Below are 25,033 nucleotides of genomic sequence, written 5' to 3' on the forward strand. Positions count from 1 at the left end.
ATCTTATACTAAACTAGCAGTTTTTGTTCGTTTTTTACACCATTTAACTACACAAATAGGTATTTTTTTTATCTAATTAGTCTGAGTAACAAAGCATTAAAATTCCCAGACCATTTAAAAATTAATTAATGCTTTATAGTAAAACATGAATAAACGCACGTTTTATCATCAGTTCTGTTTAGTCTGTGTATGTCAAATGTCAAAATGACAATGTCATTGTCAATAATTTATTTTTAATCTGTGGCTGGGTAATATTATGGATTTTTATTTTTGTCATCTGCGAATTTTTCGGTAGAAGCAATATAAAAAATTTCTGTTTAAAATGTTTTCAATCCCGTGATAGTTTAAATTTAGACTTTAAAGTAATGTATCTTTTAAAAAGAAGCACAGATATCAAATCAATCTGCACACTTGTACGCTTGTATACGTAAGCTTATTTTATGTTAAGAAGAATTAAAGATTATTATTTTTCTGGCGTCGTAATATGATTATTCTTTTTTTCTAGTTCTGGTCGAAAAACGCACTATGAGACTCTTAATTTACAAAAAAACTGTACAGATAAAGATATTAAAGAGGCGTTTATTAAGATGAGCAAGCAGGTATGGTGCTATTAAAAATTCAAAAAAACATGAATCGAAATATTTGCTATAGACAGCTAGCTATTGCTTGAGCAGTGCAGTCACTTGCCTGAAGAAAATTTTTCCATCACCCTATGTATTTTTTTATCTATGAAAGGTCTGTGAAAGGTACACTATGTTCTAGGGTTTAGGGAAAAATATTGTTATTCTTGAAAAACATGACCTTATTGCGGTCTGTATCCTAATGTACGTAATGACATAGGCTATACCCCCTCGGGAGTAAGCTCGAAGAGCTGATGGACATTGGGGTCCCAAGGTGGTGTCACCATAATTGAAAGCAGGGTTGGTGGAGCCCTCACCAGGTGGACTGACAACATCAAGTCAGTCATAGAGATTCACTGGATGCAGGAGGCTCACTGTTGGGTGGAAGTCCCTGCAAAATACATAGGCCATGTTAGTGGTATGCGTCCATCCACTGGAACAGGAACTATTTAAGTGTTACAAATAGTACCTGCTTCCCGCCTATTTCGTATAGATACGTGTCGCCGCCTAGCATATAGTAGCGTCATTCCATTTCATACTTTTATGACTTCCGGTTATTATAGTTAAATTTAATTAATTAACAATGATTATCAATCCAAACAGTGTAGAGGTTATTATTAATGATTTATATAAATATAATTATTTATTTTACATAATATAAATTCATCATTGGTTATTTTACTCTTAACAATTGTGACGTCACGTTATGATTTATATTGTATTTAATTTCTCAACTTTGTGTTTCGATATTTTAATATTATTTTACGATTGTTATAAATCTCCTCTAGTTAATTAATGTGTTTTAGATAGAATTATAATGTTTGGTTTGTATAATAATACTCCGAAACTATTATTAAAACGTACTTGTATTGTTAACATATTCGTGTTACCAACAGTAGACACTAACTTTGCAAATATTATAAAATAGAGGGTTGTTTGGCAGATTTATTCTTATACTACCATCAGCGTGTAATATTAACATTATAGCAGAAGCTATGCTGAAATTGTTATCGAATAAATTTGTGTACAGTGAAAGTATTATTTTAATTCTCCCACCTTCTGTTTCATCAGTGAAACCACAGGAATCAGCTATAAAAGCTACATCTATTTCATTACTGTAACTATGTTGATGTAACATCTATCTTTAATAGAAATTTAATCTCTGTAAGAAAATTAATAGTTATAATACTCATTATCATCTGTATTTAATTTCAGTACCACCCAGACAAAAATAAAAGCACACAAGCACAGGAGCGATTCGTTCAAATAGTGGAAGCATATAATGTCCTCAGCAAACCAGGCAGTCGGGCATCATATGACAGTACAATACAGTTTGACGGCAGTAGCGGCACTTATGTGTATAGGACACATGTGCCATACAAGTAAGTAACCAAACTCGTCATTATCAACCTGTGTTAATGCATTATCAATAAATAAATAAATATACTTAAACAATACGCATCACTATCTAGCTCCAAAGTAAGCATACAGAGTAGCTTGTGTTATGGGTGCTAAGATAGTTGATATTATAATATTAATATACAATAATATACTGCATATAAATACTTATGTAATGTATAAATACACACAGACACTGGAAAACACTCATGCTCATCACACAAATATTTTCCAGTTGTGGGAATCAAACCCACGGCTGTGGATGCAGAAAGCAGGGTCACTACCCATTGCGCCACGCGGCCGTCAAAATTATTCAATGATATTTAATCAATGATTATTAATTTTATTAATTACATAATCAATGACATGGAGCCCCGGGGCTACAGAGGAATTTAAAGTGTGTAAATAATAAATATATAATGACTTTGATGGGACAAGGACGGCTAGCAGACTTGACATATACAGGCAGGCAAAAATAAAAACAAAACTGAAATTTTTGACCCTTGACTAAAATCTCACCTAATGGTGAGTGATGATGCAGTCTAAGATGGAAGCGGGTTAACTTGTTAAAAGGAAGATGAAAATCCACCCCTCATTTTTCGGTTTGTAAAAAACATCATACCGGAATACTAAATCACTTGGACGTATGTCTTTGCCGGTAGGGTGGTAACTAGCCACGGCCGAAGCCTTCCACCAGCCAAGAAGGTAAAGATTATTTAATAATAAATCAATGTCTACCCTTCACTAGGTTCCCATTCCAGCACCTTGGGAACCCAAAATCCAATGACTCTTTGAGTTATGCGGCCTGCTCATTGCCACTTCAGCTTTTTGACCCGCTGAGCTATGTCAGTGACTTTGTTTCGTCTACGGATCTCCTCATTTCTGATTTGATCTCACAGAAACCCCAAGGACAACTCGCTCCATTGCCTGCGGAGTGGCTTTAAGGCTTATATTAAGGCCCATAGTTAGTGACCAAGTCTTTGATCCAAAGGTCACTGGCAACACTGGCAACATGCACTGCTCTTAGACATTTGTCTTCAGATACTGCATTAGACATAATTTTTGGCTTGCTTATGTTCATTTTTAGGCCCACATATTGAGAAACTCTGCTGAGTTTATTGAGCATGGTACTAGGGTCATCCTGAGTATGCCATAATGACCATGTCGTCAGCAAACTGTAGTCCAGTGATCTACTGATGTTGATGCCAAATCTGTTTCAGTTCCGAAGCTTAAAGTCTTCCAATGCGTTTGTAAATAGCTTTGATAAACACTGTAATAATAATAATTTATTTAATTTTTTAGCTTAAGGAACAACCCTCAGTACAGCTACTACACACATACACAAAATACAAGCTCAAAGTCTAACACAGACTACTATGGAATCAAAAGGGTGAAAAAGTTACCAAATGCTGCCATTTTAATGATTCTATTTGGAGTTGCTGTGATTGGTGTGTTATTACAAGTGGTTGTGATTAGGTAAGTGTAAATAAATATATAATACTAGCAGATGCCCTATGATTTCACACACATATGGGAATAAAATATAGTAGAAGTAGGTGCAAGAGGATTACCAGCAAAATCTCTCTATAACCTTGGCCTCTTTAGAACTGCAGCAAGTCCTATATTAGAACGGATATCCAAAGATGCTCTAATAGGATCTTACCAAATATTGCTGGACAAACACTTTGATGAAAATTACCTAAATAGAAATAGCTGTATGAAGAAAATAGGAAAAAAAAATATTTTTGATTTTTTTTCGTTCCTCTTGTGCTATTTAATGAAAAATTTGTGATATTATAAAGGTCGATTTCATAATAATAATAATAATAATTTAGTTATGAAATACCTTAAATTAAGGCAGCAAAATTTTTGTAATAATTGATCAAATTCCTAAATCTTAAGTTTTAATGCAATAGTACAAAAAATCTTCTGTATAATTAGGTTTTTTTAATGGTCAATTTCTTTTGAATTTTTCTATTGACGATAATGTCTAAATGCATATATGTAACTCTTTGTGTTGCACTATGGTTAGGCTTAATTTAAAAGTGTTTTTTGTTGAATAATAAATAAATAAATAAATAAATAATGGAATTTGTAGAAGATGATTTACCAAAAAAAAAAGGAAATGAAGAATGCAGATTGCATTGCAAATGGTAATGATAAAAAAAAAATCATTTTAATTGATGGTAGTTATTATCAATACAATACAAAATTCAACACATTTGTACCTCCCCCAGTGCTGCGCCTAGTGGATTTTTCTAGACATTTTGAGAAAAAGGCTCATTGGCTGAACTCTAATCACACTATAAGTACTGTGTGTTATCTTTTCAGGCAGTCATATTCTATTCAAAGACGGAGGACTGATGAGAAGTCTATGAGGCTCGCAGAAGAGTTGGAGAAGGTTCGGGCCACTGCTCGGGGGAAAACAAATGAAGTATGTATTACTTGTATTACACCGATTTTCTAACAAAATAGCATATTCAATTATGACGTTGGATATTTGGAAATATTTCTGGTAGTCCTGGGAGTATAATGTTAGGATCACAAAAAAAATCAAAATTCATTTATTTCAAGTAGGCTCAGTCTTCAGGCACTTTTGACACGTCAGTTGACTATTTGTAAAGATTCTACCACCGGTTTGTAAGGCAGGTTCTGCTGAGAAGAAAACGGCAAGAAGCTCAACAGTTGTTCTTTTGATGACAATTTATATGCTATAGTAGACGCCACGTGGTTTCACCGGCGTAGTTTCCGTTCCCGTAGGAATAGGGGGATAAAATAAAGCCTGTAACACCCGGGGATAGAGTACTTTATTTATTTATTTATTTACGTACACTTACAATATACATATAGAGACATACACAAATAATATATAACTAGCTCACATTGACTTATACGTACATCTATGACAAGTGCACACAACATTCACTAAAAACTAAAAATCATGTAAACAGTCAAATATCACACAAGGAACAAAATAACAGATATAACTTAACTTAATTATTATGGGGAAGAACTCACCAACAGATGATCGGTGAGTTTTTTTTTAAAGACATGACTTTTACAACAGTGATAGAATTTTTCAAATCAGTACAGTAGTTTCCAGAGCCAATTCAATAACAAACAAATAAACAATCATTCCTCTTTATACTATCAGTATAAATTGTTAGATATATTTTTTTATTATTTTACTGGTATAGAGATAAAGTTCTGAGTATATTTTTTTGAAAGAATGTCAGTTTTATTTGTTAAATCTATACTTATAATAAATCTGTAAAGAGGTCAATTCTGTACATGAAATATATTTCCAAAATAACTATCAGGGGGTGATTAGTACTCGATACTGATGCCAAAAATGCAATCAGTAAAATTTTGTCTGTCTGTCTGTCTGTCTGTCTGTCTGTCTGTCTGTCTGTCTGTCTGTCTGTCTGTCTGTATGTTCTTTATAGAAACAAAAACTACTGGACGTATTTTAACGAAACTTGGTACAATTATTCTTCATACTCCTGAGCAGGTTATAGTATACTTTTCATCACGCTATGATCAATAGTAGCAGAGCAGTGAAGGGAAATGTTGGGAAAACGGGAGAAGTTACTTAATTTTTTAAGCTTCCGTCGCGTGGTATGTTTGTTATAGAAACAAAAACTACTCGACGGATTTTAACAAAACTTAGTACAATTATTCTACATACTCCTGGGCAGGTTACAGTATACTTTTCATCACGCTACAATCAATAGGAGCAGAGCAGTGAAGGGAAATGTTGAGAAAACGGGAGAAGTTACACCATTTTTTAAGCTTCCGTCGCCATCGCGTGGTAGGGTAGTGTTAGGGTAGGGGTAGCGTTGTGGTAGGCTAAGGATAGGGTAGGGTAGGGGTAGGTTAGGGGTAGGGTAGGGGTAGGATAGGGGTAGGGTAGGGTAGGGTCGGGGTAGGATAGGGGTAGGGTAGGTTAGGGGTAGGGTTTCACGCGGACGAAGTCGCGGGCGTCCGCTAGTTTTATAATATAATAATATAGTACTTATAATTCTGACAGCACATGCGCGATCTAACGTACTGAGCAGAGAATTTAATAAACAAACACACAAACACATTCATAATATTATAATATAATAATAATATTATTTACATAATATTATTTACAATTTTGTTTCCAGGCACAGACACAAATGTTGTTAGACAAGATAGTGACAGCTTCTAACCCCTCGGTGGCCACCGCATCCCTCGGGCAAACTTTGGCAAATGAAAAAAAGTGATTATTTTTTCTTCCTACCTCTGTACTGTTTGTGTATATATTTATTTATGATTCACTGCATTCATCATCATCATCAGTTAATTTTTTCATTATAATCATCATTATCATCATAATTTTGAACTGTTGTTTTTACACTGGACATAGTCATTATAAAATGACTTAAAAAACACTATTATATGTATATTATTGACTATTGACTATGAGGATTTCATAGTACATTTTATTTATTTGTTATCATCATAACTTAAAAATTATGTATTTATTAAATTTTTCCAAACATCAAAAACGCTGTCGTCCATTTTGTGACGTCACGATGTTAAAGAAATAAACGTCAAACTAGTTATTATCCAATAATTTTGTCAAACATTCTGTTTGGTAAAGGTTTATAATATACTCGAAAACTCCTAATTCTTCCAGTGAAAGTCTTATTAAAACCGGTCCAGTTGTTCAAAATGTTAGCCTGCCCAAACAGACAACCAAAAATTTTAAAAAGGTTCAATTGTGTTTTAGTATTGTGTTACACTTAAAACACAGTTATTTATAAATTACAGACATACCCTTAAATATTATTTATTAACCTTCGACGCAAAAAGAGGGGTATTATAAGTTTGACGTGTCTGTCTGTGACTTACCTCCCGAACGGATGAAGCGATTTCAATTTAGTTTGTTTTGTATGAAAGGTGATTTATGTGCGAGTGTTCTTAGATATGTATGATGAAAATCGGTTGAGTCGTTTAAGTTAAAGTGGGGGGTTAAATTGTGGAAGAATAACCGAATGTCTGCAAATATACTCGAGTGGGGTCTCAAATGAAAGCGCACTGAAAGAGAATATTGATGACTTGATCGAGAATTTTATTTATTGATATATTGTATATATAAAGTCAACATACTTAATATTAATGAATCAAATAAACATTTTCTTGCCTATTGTATTTGTAGTATAGTTGAAAACTCACTCATAATTATAGCTATTCTTGTATATTTATATTGTAAATAAATGTTTGTAAAAAGATATTAGAAAAGACAATACAATCTGTGTATTATATTTTGTGACATTACCTAGATTTTTGTATTTGTACATAGTTCCAATTATGTAGTTTAGTGAATCATGAACAAAGTAATAAAAAGTACATATTTGTACATAATATTTTTATGAAATTGTTTCATTTAGTCACTCATGCTTATATACTCAGAGGAACAATTATCCGCCCACTTTAATATACTCGCGTCATATTAAAGAGGGCGGATGGTTGTGCCTCTGAATATACTATAGTATTTCAGCATTGTTTTGCTAGTCTGAAAGGTAAACTTGTAAACGTAATACCTACTTCTGATAGCAGGTGTCAGTGGCCTGCATAAGGTTGTTAACTTGGGTAGGCACCTAGGCACTATGGCAAAGTGTGAAAATCCTGGTTCAATACAGATTCGTAATGTGTTTTCAGGGTAGTCAATATATTTTTGCATCTATGAAGTGCTTGACTCGAATATTCTGTGCTAAGTGATGTGTTTGTTAATCTGTGTAAAATTACACGTGTATTGCGAATGAAAATTTATAGTTGTGTGTGTGTTAATGACACAAAATATATTTATTGAAATAAATAAAAATATATCTATATACTGAGAACTTGCACTGAAAATCTTTTGAAAAAATTTGGCCTATTTTTTTCGTTTTTTTTTTAAATGTATAAGTGCCGTAAGCTCCTTAACCGGACCTCAGCGGCGTCACCGGGGGGTTTGGGCGAGCGTAGAAGCATCGCACGATGGGGTCCGAAAGCAGAATTGGGCGGGACAACTCTAAAAGCGTCTTCTCTGAGAATCAGGCTTTTAGAGTTTGGCAATTAAAACCCCTGTAGCCAATTGGCACGTTGATTCTCTGTCTACGATCGCAAACGCTTTGGAAACTAGAAAAATGTATGGGAATGACAGATCTTGATCACGTGACTTATCGATAGCAAATGTCATTCCCATACATTTTTCTACTTTTCGAAGCGTTTGCGATCGTAGACAGAGAATCGACTTGCCACTTGGCTACAGGGGCTGCTCTGTGTATTAATTTCAAAAATATTGCAGACACTCTGACGTTATACAGAAAGACTCGGCGATATTAGAAACAGATGATTGCTCGTGTAAAGTGCCAATTGGAGATATGAAAGTCACTTTGTATGAAATAATAAAAAAAGTTATATATTACGTTTACTATGTTTTTATTGGTAAGTTGTTTGTTAGTTTTATTGCAAGCTTGGTTATTTAAATTTTATAAATCTTTTGCATTTAAAATCGACCTACTAATTGACCTAAGCAGACGGCCTGATGGTAATGAAAAAAAACCTTTAATAACACAATGTATTGGCACTGAAATTTAATTTTATTTGCTCAAAATTTTTGGGTATATTTTCAACACTTCCATATCAAGCTTCTACGTCTACTCTTCAAATACTTCTCTGTCTACGCTTCAGACATCTGTCTACGGTTCTAGACATTTTCTCCGATCAAAACGCCTACTAGATTTGGAGTAACAATGGGGACTATTGACTTACAACACGTGCAGCTCAACCGCTCGGCCGACATAGCCGAGTACGTGAAGTGTCCAGCCGAGATAGATCGCCTTGTCTTGATTTTATATAGAGCCCTCGTGTATGTCGGTCTCCCTTTTTCAGGTAATGCGATGGATGTTTTATTTGTCTATATACTTCTCTGTCTACGTTTTAAATACTATTCTGACTTTTTAATGATTCTCAGACTCTGGGTTCTAGCCATTTTTCTCCAAGGGGGCTATTCATAAAATAAGAAGAAAAGAACAAGTTGTCCAGATAGCCTTGTCTTGATTTTACATAGAGCCCTCGTATAAGTTGGTCTCCCTTTTTTAGAGAATGCGATGGGTGTTTTATCTGTCTATATACTTCTCTGTCAACGCTGTTAACACTTTTCTGACTTTAATGATTCTTAGGCTCTGGGTTCTAGCCATTTTGCTCCATCAAAACACCTGCTATATTTGTAGAAACAATGACGACTAATAATAAAATAAGAACTTCAGTAACAACACAATATAATTATTTATTTTAAAATATTACAAAGGGTACAGTTCTTTGACATAGACTCTGTCTTCGACGTGCGGCGGTGCAGGCACTATGAGCGGCTGGCCGTCCATCTTGATGTCTTTGTACTGAGCGCGGTAGTAACACGTGTAGCCCAATCGCTCGGCAGACATAGCTGAGTACGCACTTGAAGTGTCCAGCCGAGCTAGTCTGATGCCGTGTTGCTTGATCGCTTTCCTGGAAGAGGAGACGAATATCTTAGCATTCCATGGATTCACCGTGCAGGTGCCGGGTCCATCGCGTGATAGAGAGAAAAACACCAAGCAAAGTCCAGGACTTGTGACTACTGGATGTAGGGTTAAGGAATTCCTTGACGATCGATCAACACTCCCCTTCTCTGCTCTTGTTGTTCTCCCTACCTAGCCAAATTTGGTAAGATCCTATTAAAGCAGCTTTGGATACTCGTTCTAATATAGAACTAGCTGCACTTTTAGAGAGGCCCAGGTCTTTAAGCAAGTTATAGAGAGATTTTGCTGGTAATCCTCTCGCACCTACTTCTAAGGCGTACAGACTAACTACGTAGCAATTTTTAGTTAGTTTATTTGTTAGGTCATAATATTTATTCACTTTTAAACTGTGGTCCTTCGGAAATGCTTCTAGTCTCTCACGGCACAGTAAGCTCTACAAGTATTCGCTTTGTTTGTTTGGACAAAAGGAAAATGTCTGGTCTAGATCTCGAAATAGCGACATCCGCTGGGATTTTATAATGTTTCTCATACGTATCCATTAATTAAAAACAATAAACATTTTATAATTTAGAGTGTAAATAGAAATTTAAGCCTCAATAGCTTTTTTTCTTAGCAAGTTAGCCCTTGACTACAATCTCAATTCTCACCTGATGGTAAGTGATGATGCAATTTAAGATGTAAGCGGGCTAACTTTTAGAAACAACTCACGAAGACTTACACATATTATCTATGTACATAGTTTGTTTGTGTCATCATCATCATCATCATCATCATCATCTTCATCATATCAGCCGATGGACGTCCACTGCAGGAAATAGGCCTTTTGTAAGGACTTCCAAACATCACGATACTGATCCGCCTGCATCCAGCGAATCCCTGCGACTCGCTTGATGTCGTCAGTCCACCTGGTGGGAGGTCGACCAACACTGCGCTTTCTTTCTGCGCCTCGAACCAGAAATGAGGAGATCCACAGAGAAACCAAAGTCACCGACATAGCTCCAAGTGTCGCGAAGCTGAAGTGGCACATAGTTTTTTTTTTTATTATTCTTTACAAGTTAGCCCTTGACTACAATCTCACCTGATGGTAAGTGTCGATGCAGTCTAAGATGGAAGCGGGCTAACTTGTTAGGAGGAGGATGAAAATCCACACCCCTTTCGGTTTCTACATGGCATCGTACCGGAACGCTAAATCACTTGGCGGTACGTCTTTGCCGGTAGGGTGGTAACTAGCCACGGCCGAAGCCTCCCACCAGCCAGACCTGGACAAATTAAGAAAATCTCAATCTGCCCAGCCGGGGATCGAACCCAGGACCTCTAAAGCCGAGTTGGGGTCCCAAGGTGTTGGAATAGCGGCCCCGTACCAGAAAGCGCAGTGTTACGGCCAGTTTCTTCATGTAATGCTAAAGTAACAGTAAAAGTAGTAAGTAAGTAGTAAAGAAGACTTTATTTTTAAGTGAATAAGACCGTCACTCTGGATTTATGACGTTACTTTGACTGTTACTTGCGATGAAGAAACTGACCGTTAGTGTTATAGAAATACATATTTCAATAGTAAGTAACTAGGTAAGTATAGGTAGGTATATCCAAAGAAAATTGTTTCAGCGTAGTAAATACGTACGTCAGAAGAATTTCGTTAATTTTAATTTGTAAAGGTATATTGTATTCTTGAGTGATCGTCGTGAAATTGTGTGACAAAAGTCACATCCTACAAGTAAATTCGACACGCCAATTTTGAACTATTAGGTAGTTCCAATTACTATAGACAAATATCAATAACAATTAACAAATGACTGACCAAAACTGAGCTAAGTGACTAAAAGTGACATTTACATCTATTTGCCTCTTAAAATGTGAATCTAAAATATCTTGAAAACAAACAATGAACTCGCATAAATAACTAATTTTAGGATTATGAAATTAAGATTCAGAATATTTTTTTTATAATATGAACAATATTCCCATTCCCCAACAAGCTTGGCAACTTCGTTCGTAACACTCCCGATGTTCCGCGCGGGCCGGGGGGCCTGTAAGGATGAATGAAAAACCCACGACTGATGCACGTCACGATTTCACACCCGCGCAGTCTTTCCCCCTGTCGCCCGCATATCATGGTAGTGTTATCAACGAACTTGCCAGACTATAGACAACGACAATAGACCAACGGGGCGGAGATTGAACCACCACCCCTCGGTGATGAGTCCAACCGCACTTACCGTTGAGCTATTGAGGCTTGAGAATTGGACCATGATCGCGAATTTTAGAAGTTATCACATTTTGTTTTAAATAGAAATTTGGTAATTTAAATTGAAATAGGGACATAAGTACCTATTAATTGTAAAAAAAATACAAAACTAATAAACTCACTCAGTTTCCTCTACTAAAGCGTTCATGATTCCTCTTCGCCTCCAATTAGGATCAGTGGCTGCTACTTTTACTTCGACAGCGTTTTTGTCTTGAGGAAACTTCTCCCACAGTCGAGCACCGGTTTCTCTTCTTGCTAAGATGTATAGAATCTTCTGGAACTTCGGGTTCGGACAACGTTGTGCTTGGCTAAGGAGATCGTTGCCGTCATCCTCCTGAAAAGAAGATGAACATAGGTATGTATTCTGTGGTTTGGCCAGGAGTTTTCGAGGCAACACACTAACAATGTATTTTCTAACATCCTAATTTTGATTTAAAAAATTTTTATCCAATAAACAGATCTCAGTTCCTGAAGACGAAAGTCTTAAAACATAGCGTGTTGCCTTTCCTACCTACGGATCCGAGACTTGGTCGCTAACTATGGGCCTTATTATGGGGCTCAAAGTCACTCAGCCGACGATAGAGCGAGCTATGCTTGAAATTTCTCTGCGTGATCGAACCGGAAATGAGGAGATCCGCAGACGAACCAAAGTCACTGACATAGCTCAGCGAGTCGCGAACCTGAATTGGCAAAGGGCAGGTCACATAGTTCGAAGAGCTGATGGACGTTGGAGTTCCAAGATGCTGGAATGGCGATCCCGCACCGGAAAGCGCAGTGTTGGTCGACCCCCCATTAGTTGGACCCAGGACATAAAGCGGGTTGCAGGGAGCCGCTGGGTGTTGGCGGCTCGAGACCGTTGTGCAAGTCCATGCAAGAGGCCTATGTCCAGCTGTGGACGTCCATCGGCTGATGATAATGAATAAACAGATGGGTGAAGGTCGTTTCTAATACGGATTTTCTACTATTTAGTTTCACATACAAAAGAACCTATCAAACGTCTGTCTGTTCACCTTATCTACTTACTACTACAATCAAAGCCAAACCGACTTCCGAAAATAGAAAAAGTAATAGTTACCAGTTTGTGGTTGCATAGTTTTATCAGAAAAGGGAAATTGTGGTAGAGTTGTCATAGATAAAATATATGGGCTAGATTCAAGGCCACTGCTGTTGATTAGGTAAGTACATAATTACTTATGTGAGAAACTAAAGTAGTTATCTAAGTCACAATGTCCTTAAATGAGAACGTCCTCCTTTTTGAACTCGGTTAAGAAATAGAGTAGACTGCAGTAGTAGAGAAGGATAAGAAACATTTTACTGCACACATAAATACAGTAATAAAAACATTAACAAAATAATAATCTGAACGTAGCATGCAAAGGCGGCCTTATTACTATAAGTAATCCCTACAATGAGAAATTAGTATATTCCCTACTAGGCAACCCTGTCGAGAGGACTTGCGAAGAAAGAGCGGGAAGGTGCAATACATATGGGGTAGGTCTTATGGTAAATTATGCAGTAAATATATTGCATTAAAACTAGTACATAAGTAGGTATATTATACCTACTTACTTAAGTACTTACCCACTATGTATATAGTGAATATGCACACACCTACGTATCATATTTTTTTATTGCACTGTATAATTTAAATGAAACATTCTTTTAAGCGAAAGTTTATAATGTAGATTCTACCATTTTTCTTAAAAACCAACCTACTTTTACTAGACTACTTAGCAGAATCAGTAATCACAGTTATAGACCTTAAACATCTTCTAGGCTTCTAATACGTTAATATTGAGAAGTAGCTTATTCTATAGGATGGCAGGCCTGGCAAAATGCCACAGACTCGCGGCTCGAAGGCGTCCTCAGTTAAGTGTTAAGTTAACAACTTTCTCATTATATTCGTGTTGCGGCTTGTGTTTTTACACTTCCAAAATGATCACGAAGGCTTAATTAAACAAAAAAAAACAGTAAAATATTTTTTAAGTCACAGCATGCGCTTGTTAATACTAAGTTAAGATGTGCGTTCACGTCTTTGAGTAATGACATAACATTGGGCGTTCTTTAATATGGAGGGGCCCATCTAACGATTTATATCGATGCATGAAACAAAAGAAAATACTAACCTCTTTCAGAGGACACACTCCGTTGATTATAACACCGACCACATTGCCCTCATCGTCAGCGGCCTTGAATGATAAACCGTCATGTAAGGAGCTGTAACAGTACGCGTCGAGCTCCGGGCATGGCTCTGTTTCCGAGGGGCATAGTCCCACTGCTAAGTTTAGAGGCTCGTCGATGTAGAATGTTCTGGAAAAACGAAATATTTAATAGTAGTTAGTTGGTTCTTCTTTCCTGTGCCTTTTCTGCACTTGGCCATTAAAGTTGGCCGTTGTGCGTAGAGTTAGTTATTCATAACTAATGCCTCGCAGTTAAATATTGGCCATATCTTTTTTTTTTATACATATGACCAATATTCCCCCCATTCCCCTTTAACTGGTCGAGAAAGACTATATTAGGAGTGAGTACGGCAATAGGCCAACGGGACAGTGATCGAACCACCACCCCTAGGTGATGAGTCCGACCTCTCTTACCGTTGAGCTTTTGAGGCTCTAAGCCCTAGCTATATTTAGGCTACGCAAATAAGATCACATTTCTGAATTTTGTGAGAAGCTCAAATTCCTATCCGTTGTCGCCGGGATTTGTATGTTTTTTCACTTCTGTGGGTACTCTGTGTTTAATCTAAACTCTCCGGCGTATCTTAAAAAAAATCACGTTTCTGAGTGCGCAGTCAGAATTAAGGCAGTGTCATTTGTCAACTCTGCATTATGACTAAATTTTAAAAACAATCGTTCGTTGTACAATCTTATTTGAGTTAATTAAAATAAAAAAAATTAAATTAAAAAAAAAAGCCTTTCATTTCCAGTACTTATATAAATTTTGTGAGAATTACCTATTTTTTAAAAATTTGTATGTAACATTTTTATGGTATTTATTTTAAAAAATAGTTAATTAACTTGAGTTCTAAATTGAGTTAATTAAGTTAATGCATGCACTTCCATGTTGGTGGCAAAAATTACTCACTGACAATGACACCCGTAAAAATAAATAGGTTATTAATTTGAACCATAAACAAAAGAGTCGTAACATTTAACTATGTCGTGGATTATGTCAGATTAACAGTGTTGAAGGTCGCATTCATTATTGCTGGGTGTAATTAATCCACACGTCTGTTTATAAAGCATCCATAAATTAGAACTTCTAGTTCATGTCTTAGACCATTAAAAAGAAAGGACCTGACTCGTAAACCGTTACCCCTCTGGCAAAGATCAAGAATCAATGATCTAACGCGTTTATAAAAACTGTTGCTATAGAATCGATGTTTCATTGTTGTAATCGTTTTCGTCGTGTAAAGAGCTCCCTAAAAATGCCGGTTTCTGTAGTTGAATGGCATAAAAAACGGGCAAAAACTTGTAGTTTAGTAAAAGATGGAGTAACGTTTAATTTGTAAGTATTTCTACCATAATTTTATCAAATTTTTAATAAAAACGATTTCTAAAAAGAATCGATTCTTTTGACGGAACAGCAAAAAATCGATCAAGTAATCGAACATTCTATATATATATATATATATATATATATATATGAGTTCATGTGCACTGAAGTGCTTATAACTTTAATCTACCGTCATTTTATCTCAAATTGCATCTGCTCGATAGGTATTAGTCATGTTCCGAAGGTAGGATATGGATAAGGCTCAAGGTTGCTGATACACTCGTTAAGTTCGGTTGTGACTACAATCGGGCGTGTTTATCTATATCCTAATATAAAAGAGAGGTAAAGTTGTTGTGGTATTGTACGGGGTAATCTCTGGATCTATTGAACCGATTTTGAAAATTCTTTTACCACTAAAAAGCCACGTTATTTGTGAGTGTAATTGGCTATATTTTATTCCAGTATTCTCACGGGAACGGGAACTACGCGGGTGAAACCGTTGGGCATGTTACTTAATTCGTTTCTTGCAAATTACAATGATTGAATGAGTGCCGCGGTACACGATGTGAGTAAATATGTCTTCACTCAGGACCATTAACTTGGACTTGACAATGGCATTGTTAGTAGTAGGTCATCATCATCATATCAGCCGATGGATTTCTACTGCAGGACATAGGCCTTTTGTAGGGACTTCCAAACATCACGATACTCAGCCGCCTGCATCCAGCGAATCCCTGCGACTCGCTTGATGTCGTCAGTCCACCTGGTGGGGGCTCGGCCAACACTGCGCTTACTAGTGCGGGGTCGCCATTCCAGCACTTTGGGACCCCAACGTCGACTTTGGTTTTTCTGCGGATCTCCGCATTTCTGATTCGATCACGCAGAGATTGGTTGCTAACTATGGGTCGCTAGTAGTAGGTACTAGGTCGGAATCATCGCCGAAAGGTCGAGGTTCGATTCCTACCCGCTGGATTACTGTCGTACCTACTCCTAACACAGTTTTTTCCGACTAGTTGGAGGGTAATGGGAACATTTATACCTAATTTAAAAGATATGGCAAAAAATATGCTTAAAACAAATCTCACCGTTTTGTAAGTCTGACGATGGCATCTTCATCTTCTTTGGTGACCGGGCTTATGTAATAGGGTATTTTTTCTGCCATAGTTTATCTTTATTTAATCTGTTGAATCTTATACTTCTAACTGATTGATAAATGAAACCTAAAAAAAGAATAATTTAATGTTATATGGCCCACAGTACACACGTCTCCCCTTTTTTGACGATTTGGAGCTTAGACCCACCACACTAGTCTAATTTCCAGGTAAATAAAAATCCAATTAGGTAAAATTTTTTTTTTTTATTCTTTACTAGTTAGCCCTTGACTGCAATCTCATCTGATGGTAAATGATGATGCAGTCTAAGATGGAAGCGGGCTAATTTGTTATGCGTAGGATGAAAATCTACACCCATTTCGGTTTCTACACGATACCGTACCGGAACGCTAAATCGCTTGGCGGTAGTCTACCGATAGGTATAATTCTTTCCCAAAAATATTAGTTTTGTTTGATTTATACACACTGCTTATCAATAAGTGAAATCTTATACTTATCTATCTATCTTTTGGGACTGTTGTGGCGTCTAACACAATAAAATATTCATGTAACATGTAACACCTACATTATCTATGGCATGACATCATATTACTTATTCCATACAAGATATCTCGGTAGTACAAACAAGTCACATTTTATGCCACAAGTAATACTTACTTGATACTTCATACAACTTTGTTATATCTTTAAACCTACCTAAGTAACTCACTCTTTAGTTCGTGTAAAATATTTTTCATATAATAAGGCTTAGATTGCTAGCACTTTTAAATCGACAAGTTTTTACGTTTATACACGTAGCGTAGTGAATCGATGGGTACGGACGGCAGATTCTAACTGAGAAGAGGCGGCAAAAAGCCTTGGCTTTTTGCCGCCTCAAATTTGTAAAAACATAGAATATTGCCTATCTACTTACGTATTGTGCGTAAAAAGATTTCAATCGTACGTTATGCTATTATGTACATACTACGTGTACTACTAAGTACATGGCTATTAGCTAGTTATCTTTCGTTTATACTAATCAAAGGACTTCTATTGCTTATTTTTTCTGAGCCTCAATAGCTCAGCGGTTAGAGCGGTCGGATTTATCACTTCTTGCTGGTTCGGTCCCCGCCCTGTTAGTCTATTGTCGTGCCCACTCCTAATACAGTCCAGTACTTACCCTACTGGACTGTATTAGAAATATTGGTCTGATTTAAAAAGATATGGCAAATATTCCTTAAAAAAAGTGTTAACTTCATTTTGTTGTTGTATCGTTAAGATCAATCAATCAATCGGTTATATTAGTCCAAGATCCGTATTAGAAACGACCTTCACCCATCATTCATTAGTACGTTAAAAATATATTGCCATAGGTTACCTAAAAAACCTGGGTAAACTATTTTAGCTGGTGAGTGGCTTCGGTAGGGTGGTACCTACAGTAATTACCACCAGACCGAAAAACGATTTAGCGTTCCGGTACGATGTCGTGTAGAAACCGAAAGGGGTGTGAACTTTTATCCTCCTCCTAACAAGTTAGTCCGCTTCCATCTTAGATTGTATCATCACTTACCATCAGGTGAGATTGTAGTCAAGGGATAACTTGTAAAAACGTAAAGAATAAAAAAGTTACATTATATATTTTAAATGTATGTTCCTATATCTATACTAATACTATAAAGCTGAAGAGTTTGTTTGTTTTGCTTGTTTGAACGAGCTAATCTCAGGAACTACTGGTCCGAATTGAAAAATTCTTTCAGTGCTAGATAGCCCATTTATTGAGGAAGGCTATATTATTCCCGTATTACTACGGGAACGGGAACCACGCGGGTAAAACCGTACCGGCTTGTACAATGTATAGTAAAAGCTATTTCAGCATTTTACAATCGATTTTCTTTACTTGGCTTGCTTCTTTTGTCACAGTTTCAACGATGTCTACCAAATCACTTGAGCTCTTTAGATCTTTTGTGATTCTGACCTACCTATCACTATTTATAAACCTATGTTTAGTTACCAAGGTTGCCTAGGTATTATTTTATACAGAAAAAACACAAAACATCGCTTTGGATAACTTTTAAATTTAAATCAGTTCTACAAAAAAGATGCATAAAATTATATTAACATGAATAATTAAAATTAAATACTAATTAGAATTATAATTTTAAATATATTTAATTATATTTGTTATCTACAAATTAATTAATTCCACTGATTTAACACAACACCTTCAGTATCATATCATTATTGCTTTATCTCCATATCCGCGCTAAAATATTTTACGCCATTGTAAACACAGGCCTATAAAGATAATAAAGTATATATTTACTTACGTTTTATTGCTACACGCTCACGATGCTAATAAGAGAATTTTAAATGACCATTAACAATGTAAATTAGTTTACAATAATTGTTGAATTTAATTTATATTTCGTCGTCTCAACGAATAAGTGAAGTTGGTAGAAGGCGCGCGACCAACTGGTTTGGAATGGTTGATTTGTAAACATAACGGTTTGTGATAAAAATAGTCTTCCATGTGTTAAGGCCGCGACTAACGCGGCGCTGATAACAATACGTGAACTGACTTGCGAATTAATTTTTTTTTATTTAAGAGTGTGCAATATGTAATTTGATGGTTACAAATGGATCTCAGATTCTGGAAAAGTTAGGAGCCTGATATTTGGGTAAATGATATTTCAAAGTATTAGCTTTGTTATGACTATACAAAATACACAATTTGTAAAACTTTTCTCGATAGGTTATTTTTTTGAAAAATACATATTTTGCTTTCAATCTCAGGAAAAGCAAACTTATTTTCTTAAATTTTTGTTTTGTATAGAAAATTAGGTATATATCTTGAACATGGCCATTTTGTTTTTCGTTATGTTGTTTAATTTACTTGCAATTAGGTAAAAATGGTTTTGGCGCTCACGTCATAAAATTTGCGTCGCGCGTCAATCGCTCCGTGCTTTTCACTCACGTGAAAGTCATAATTCGGCGTCCCGCTTGCGCTTCGAATTTTATCCATATCGTACCGCCGTGCTGCGCGCTTTTAACGGAAATTAATAAACAGATAGAACTCGCTTCTGCCATTTTTAGGTTTGAAAATTCCGTGTCCTAAACGAACACGGTACGCACATATTATAGTGTAAAAACCGGACAAGTGCGAGTTGAACTCGCGTGATGAGGGTTACGAACTTTGTTAATCTATCATGCTAACTATTTACCATAGATCGTCTGTCTTTGATTATACAAATCTACGAATTTACTGTAATAACGGCGGATAGATGACGTTTTCAATGCAGTAATCCATTTGACGTTTGCTGTCAATTGTCATGTAATAGTTGCTTTATGGGCGCCATCTTGATATAACACTTTTATTTATTTCTTTTTATTTTATTTATTTCTTTTTATTTAGTTAGATTTATTCATTTTAATAAATTTTAATAAAATCCTTGAATTTTTTAAATTTTAATGAAACGGGGTACAAGAGTGGACCTGAAATGGACCATCTCCATTGGGTATTATGAATTTTTTTTTATGGTTGACTGAAAATAATAAATATGTTATTCTTCAAAAATAACTTAATTTTCTTAATTTAGATTTGAAAGTTGTTTATTTTTTTACAACTTTTATAATATTTATTATCACAGATTTAATTTAATTAAAGTTCTTCCTAAAAAGTTTCTGGAGGTCCTTCGTTTTTCCAGAAAATCGAATTTATAGTAAAATAAAATAGACTATAATGGAGGTCGTGTAGAGTCATAGATTTAAGGGTCGGTACAAGTATATTATAATTCTATGCGTAGAGTAAACTTTAACAGACAGTTTCTTAATGTGAAGCTAAAGTAACAGTAAAAGTAGTAAGTAGTAAAGAAGACTTTATTTTTCAGTGAATAAGACCGTCACTCTGGATTTATGACGTTACTTTGACTGTTACTTGCGATGAAGAAACTGGCTGTAAGACGCTTTAGCGTTTTCTATGTCATGTCTAATGTACAGTGGCATAGCGTGCCTTGGAGGAGCCCAGTATCAAAATTTGATAGGAGAGCCAAGAGACGAGCGCCAAATCCCGAAAAATCTCCCAAAAAGTGCCCAATTCCCACATTCAAACCAAAAACGCTGGCCCAATGCGGATTGGCAGACTTCACAGACATAAAGAATTTAGAAACTTCTCTGATATGCAGGTTTCCTCACGATGTTTTCCTCCACCGTGTGAGACACGCGATATTTAATTTCTTAAAATGCACACAACTGAAAAGTTGGAGGTGCATGCCCAGGACCGGATTCGAACCCACACCCTCCGGTATCCGCTATCACGGCACTAATGTAGTAAACTTAAGGTGAAATACCTAGATGAAGTCTAACATAAAGTTGCTCAGATTACGCTATAATATGTATAAGAATCGGGATCACTTGGTAGAGGAAAAGCGAAAGCGTAAAAAAACTTACCTGTTTTTAGTTACCGCATTTATTTATCTAAAGTTTTGCTGTTTCGCATAGGAGGAGCGTGGTATCTCTGCAGATCTCTCTCATCTAAGGAAGGTGGTCTAGCCCTTTAGTAGATCGTTAATACATTGAATTAATGATGATGATCCATTGTTTTAAACGTTATCTATTCAACGAAATTCTATATTTTAATGTCAATTGGCAAGATCCAAACTGGAACTGGCTGAGTCGTGAGAATCAACAGCTGTGTATCTAAATATAATATAGGTAGGTACGTCTTGGTTAGTGTACTATAAATAATATAAATGTGGGAACCAAAACAGACTTTGTTTACTACAACGATGTTTTATAGCGGACTGGCGTAGTCTGTTGTATAAAATGTTTTTTTTTTTAATTTGACAACTATTTATGCTAATTAGTTGATTGTTTACATCAGTCAAGGTTCAACGCACCTTATTGTCAATCTATATAATATGGACCATAATCTAGACTGGATTCGGCAGTCATAAATGGCAGAAAGACATTATTTAATTTTTAATAGTAATAAATGCGTAGGGATTTTTTGGGGTTTGTGTAACAGGTAATGTTAAGGCATAAACTTAAAGTCTAGGATTTAAGGCGACTGGCTGAGGCTTCGGAAAAAATATTTTTTTCATGACATATGGACATTGCGGCTACGTCTATGCGTAAAACAGCATTTTTACATTTCCGACCTCAAATAAACAAACAGACAGACAATACTTTGGTTTCTGTATTATATTTTATTGGAAAATTTAATTCCTCTGTATAGTCATTCTATTGTTTTAGGTGACTTCAATACATGTTTACAAAAGGATGACTATCGTAGCAAGAAGTTTTTATCTATTCTTGATTCTTGTAATTTATCTGTCCTGCCTCTTGCTGCTACACATTACTCTCCTGGTTGTATTCCTTCACTTCTAGATGTCATTATTGTCTCATCTCCTGATTTCGTTTTTAAGCACGGTCAATGTCCTGCCAATTCTTTTTCTTATCATGATCTGATCTATCTCTCCTATAAAATACGTCCTCCTAAAGCTAAATCAAAAATTCTTCTGCAGCGTAACTTTGCAGGGATTGATAAAGGTCGCCTTTGCGAGGACGCAAATAATTTAGATTGGACTGCCATTACAAGTGCAGACACTCTCGATCGTAAAGTGGACATTTTTAATACTTTGATTACTCAACTATACGATATGCATGCACCAGTAAAACCTGTCAAAATGAAGCACTTGCCTGCTCCTTGGCTATCGGATGAAATTAAATTGTTAATGCATAAAAAGAATACAGCTAAGCAAAAGTATAAAACGAAGGACTCCGATATTAATCGTCTAAAATATCACAAAGCCCGGAATCGCTGCAATACATTGTGTAGAGATGCTCAACGACGCCACATTTATAAATCTGTACAAAATAGTGACACCGCTAAAACTTGGAAATTTCTTAATACACTTGGAGTTGGAAAATCATCTTCGAACAATCCTATAAATATTGATTTAGAACTTCTCAATAAACATTTTTCTACTTCCGATACAATTGACAGTACCGAAAAGGAGTCCATTCTTACCACTCTTTCTTCTATACCAACACCAGATTTTCTTCCGTTTACTTTCGAATCTTTTACCGAATGTGATGTTAAGAAGAGTGTTTTGTCTATCGCTTCGAATGCTGTTGGATCTGATAGCGTAAGCCGTAATATGATTATTCCTATCATTGATATTATTTCCCCAGTTCTTACACATATCCTCAACTATTCCATTTATTCCAGTGAATTTCCACAGGCTTGGAAGAATGCACAAATTATTCCTCTTCCTAAAAAAATTAGTTCCACAACGTTTTCTGACTTCCGTCCAATTTCTATTTTGCCGTTCCTTTCTAAAGTCCTTGAAAAACTTGTCTTCCAGCAGTTATCCGTATTCTTAAACCGAAATTTACTTTTAAGTCCATTACAATCTGGTTTTCGTCCTGGTCATGGTACGGTTACCGCTTTGACTAAAGTTACTGACGATATTCGTTGGGCGATGGATAACAGACAACTCACTGTACTAGTTCTGCTTGATTTCAGTAATGCTTTTAATTCTGTAGACTATGACATTTTGTTGAGTCTATTACGCTCTATTAACATATCTCCATCGGTTATAGACTGGTTTCAGAGCTACCTCAAAGGCCGTAAGCAGCGCATTCGGGTTGATGACTTCTTTTCATCTTGGTGCGATGTTACGGCAGGGGTACCTCAGGGTGGCGTGTTATCTCCATTACTTTTCTCTATCTTCATTAATTCGATCACTCAAAATATAACTTCTCTTTACCATATGTATGCAGATGATATCCAAATATACCGCTCTTCATCTCTTGAGAACCTAAACTCAACTGTCTCTGCTATAAACTGTGACCTTAGCGCAATTGATATCTGGAGCAGACAGTATGGGCTTAAGGTAAATCCCCTAAAATCTAAGGCTATTATTATTGGTAGTCCTGCCCTCATCTCAAGAGTTGATTGGGTAGATCTCCGGCCAGTTTTGTATAATGGTACCACTATTCCTTTTTGTGACACAGTTAAAGATCTTGGGGTTCATCTTGATAACCAGTTGTCGTGGTGCGTGCATGTCAAAGAGTTGAGTAAAAAGATGTTTGCTACTTTTGGCTCACTGAGACGTTTAAGATCATTTTTACCAATTCCTACTAAAGTTATGTTAGCACATTCTCTTCTTCTTTCGGTTTTAGATTATGCGGACGCGAGCTATCTAAATATAACTGAGGACCAACTCAATAAACTTGAGCGACTTCAAAATCTTGCTATTCGGTTCATATTTAGCCTACGCAAATATGACCATATTTCTGAATTCCGTCAGAAGCTCAAGTGGCTCCCTATTCGTCGTCGCCGGGATCTGCATGTACTTTCACTTTTGTACTGTGTGTTGTTTAATCCAAAATCTCCTGTGTATCTGAAGGAGAAATTTACGTTTCAGGGAGTGCAGTCTGAACTGAGACAGTGTCGATTACTAACTCTATGTTTACCCGTGCATAAGACGAAATTTTATAAACATTCTTTCGTTGTGCAAGCCGTTAAGTTATGGAATGCTCTCCCTTTAAGCATACGGCAATCAAAGACACTGGTCATTTTTAAAAATGCCGTAAAGACTCATTATCTGGTGCAGTAAAGACGATCTGTATATATTATTTCTTTTCAATATAAGGTATTTATTAGTATATTTTGATATGTATTTTATTCATTATTGTAGGTATTTGTGTAATATTGTTTATGTATTAGGATGTAAATTATTTGTATGTATGTGTATTACTAATACTATGGTTATTTTTGTTTTACGCCACCTGCTGATGTCCTTAAGTTTTCCTAAACCGAAGGTTGCCTGGAAGAAATCGCTACTTAGCGATAAGGCCGCCTTTTGTATGCTGATCTCTTCCTAATTTGTTTTTTATTTCACTTGTTTTTGTCTTTGTGGTGTGCAAATAAAGTATATTATAGCTAATTATGTGTGTGTATATGTACATAGGTATGTGAAAATAGTAAACGTGTTAAGGTCAAGTACCTATTGTCTGATAAGATAAGACATAGTGGGCGTAGACCATAAAAATATTCTTGTAAAGAAATTAACCACAATTTGATAACACACTTTTTTAATCTACACTAATATTATAAAGCTGAAGAGTTTGTTTGTTAGATTGATTAAACGCGCTAATCTCAGGAACTACTGGTCCGATTTGAAAAATTCTTTCAGTGTTAGATAGCCCATTTATCGAGGAAGGCTATAGGCTATATATTATCCCCATATTCCTACGGGAACGGCAACCACGCGGGTGAAACCGCGCGGCGTCAGCTGGTTCAATAAATTCAACAAGTTAAGTGGGATAATTAAGTAAAATGGTTTTGAAGCTCATCACACTAATATTATAAAGTGTGTTTGTTAGAATATAGCCTGGATTAACACATAGGCTAGGTACTTTTTATCCCGGAAAAATTACATATTTATTTTTCACGGATTACACCACAGGGCGCAGTATTTCGCAAATCTCGCAAATATCATTTATTTTTCGGGATAAAAGTAGCCCTTGTGTTAATTTGAAGTCTAATCTATCTACGTTCTAAGTTTCAACCAAATCGAATCAGTAGTCTCGGCGTTATAGAGTAACAAACATCCAAACGTACATACAAACTTTCACGTTTGTAATATT

At 36.0% G+C, this 25,033-nt stretch overlaps 2 protein-coding genes across 2 annotated transcripts; one reads left to right on the forward strand and one right to left on the reverse strand.

Moving 5' to 3' along the window:
- The first annotated feature begins 243 nt into the window (after positions 1-243).
- On the forward strand, positions 244-7,299 carry LOC112046676 (dnaJ-like protein 60). Its single transcript, XM_024083396.2, has 6 exons — positions 244-427; positions 506-599; positions 1,836-2,002; positions 3,321-3,494; positions 4,350-4,452; positions 6,170-7,299. The coding sequence occupies exons 1-6, from the start codon at positions 366-368 to the stop codon at positions 6,266-6,268; spliced, it is 699 nt and encodes a 232-aa protein (XP_023939164.2). The 5' UTR covers positions 244-365; the 3' UTR covers positions 6,269-7,299.
- A 2,006-nt stretch (positions 7,300-9,305) lies between these two features.
- Positions 9,306-18,859, reverse strand: LOC112046690 (uncharacterized). Its single transcript, XM_024083410.2, has 5 exons — positions 18,706-18,859; positions 16,373-16,507; positions 13,919-14,102; positions 11,915-12,126; positions 9,306-9,539 (listed from the first exon to the last, which is right to left on the reverse strand). Exons 2-5 carry the CDS (start codon positions 16,447-16,449, stop codon positions 9,335-9,337), a joined length of 678 nt encoding a protein of 225 aa, XP_023939178.2. The 5' UTR covers positions 16,450-16,507; positions 18,706-18,859; the 3' UTR covers positions 9,306-9,334.
- Between the last annotated feature and the right edge of the window lie 6,174 nt (positions 18,860-25,033).

Source organism: Bicyclus anynana, chromosome 16, assembly GCF_947172395.1.
Source record: "Bicyclus anynana chromosome 16, ilBicAnyn1.1, whole genome shotgun sequence".
NCBI lineage: Eukaryota > Metazoa > Arthropoda > Insecta > Lepidoptera > Nymphalidae > Bicyclus > Bicyclus anynana.

Excerpts from the sequence above, each read along its gene's own strand:
- LOC112046676 (XM_024083396.2), top strand. The coding sequence starts at position 366 with ATGTATCTTTTAAAAAGAAGCACAGATATCAAATCAATCTGCACACTT. Across the intron at positions 428-505 it reads ACACTTGTACGCTTGTATAC|TTCTGGTCGAAAAACGCACT; the intron begins GTAAGCTTATTT and ends CTTTTTTTCTAG. Across the intron at positions 2,003-3,320 it reads AGGACACATGTGCCATACAA|CTTAAGGAACAACCCTCAGT; the intron begins GTAAGTAACCAA and ends TTAATTTTTTAG.
- LOC112046690 (XM_024083410.2), bottom strand. The coding sequence starts at position 16,449 with ATGGCAGAAAAAATACCCTATTACATAAGCCCGGTCACCAAAGAAGAT. Across the intron at positions 14,103-16,372 it reads ATCGTCAGACTTACAAAACG|AACATTCTACATCGACGAGC; the intron begins GTGAGATTTGTT and ends TCGTTTTTCCAG. Across the intron at positions 9,540-11,914 it reads GCTTTAGTAGAGGAAACTGA|GAAAGCGATCAAGCAACACG; the intron begins GTGAGTTTATTA and ends CTCCTCTTCCAG.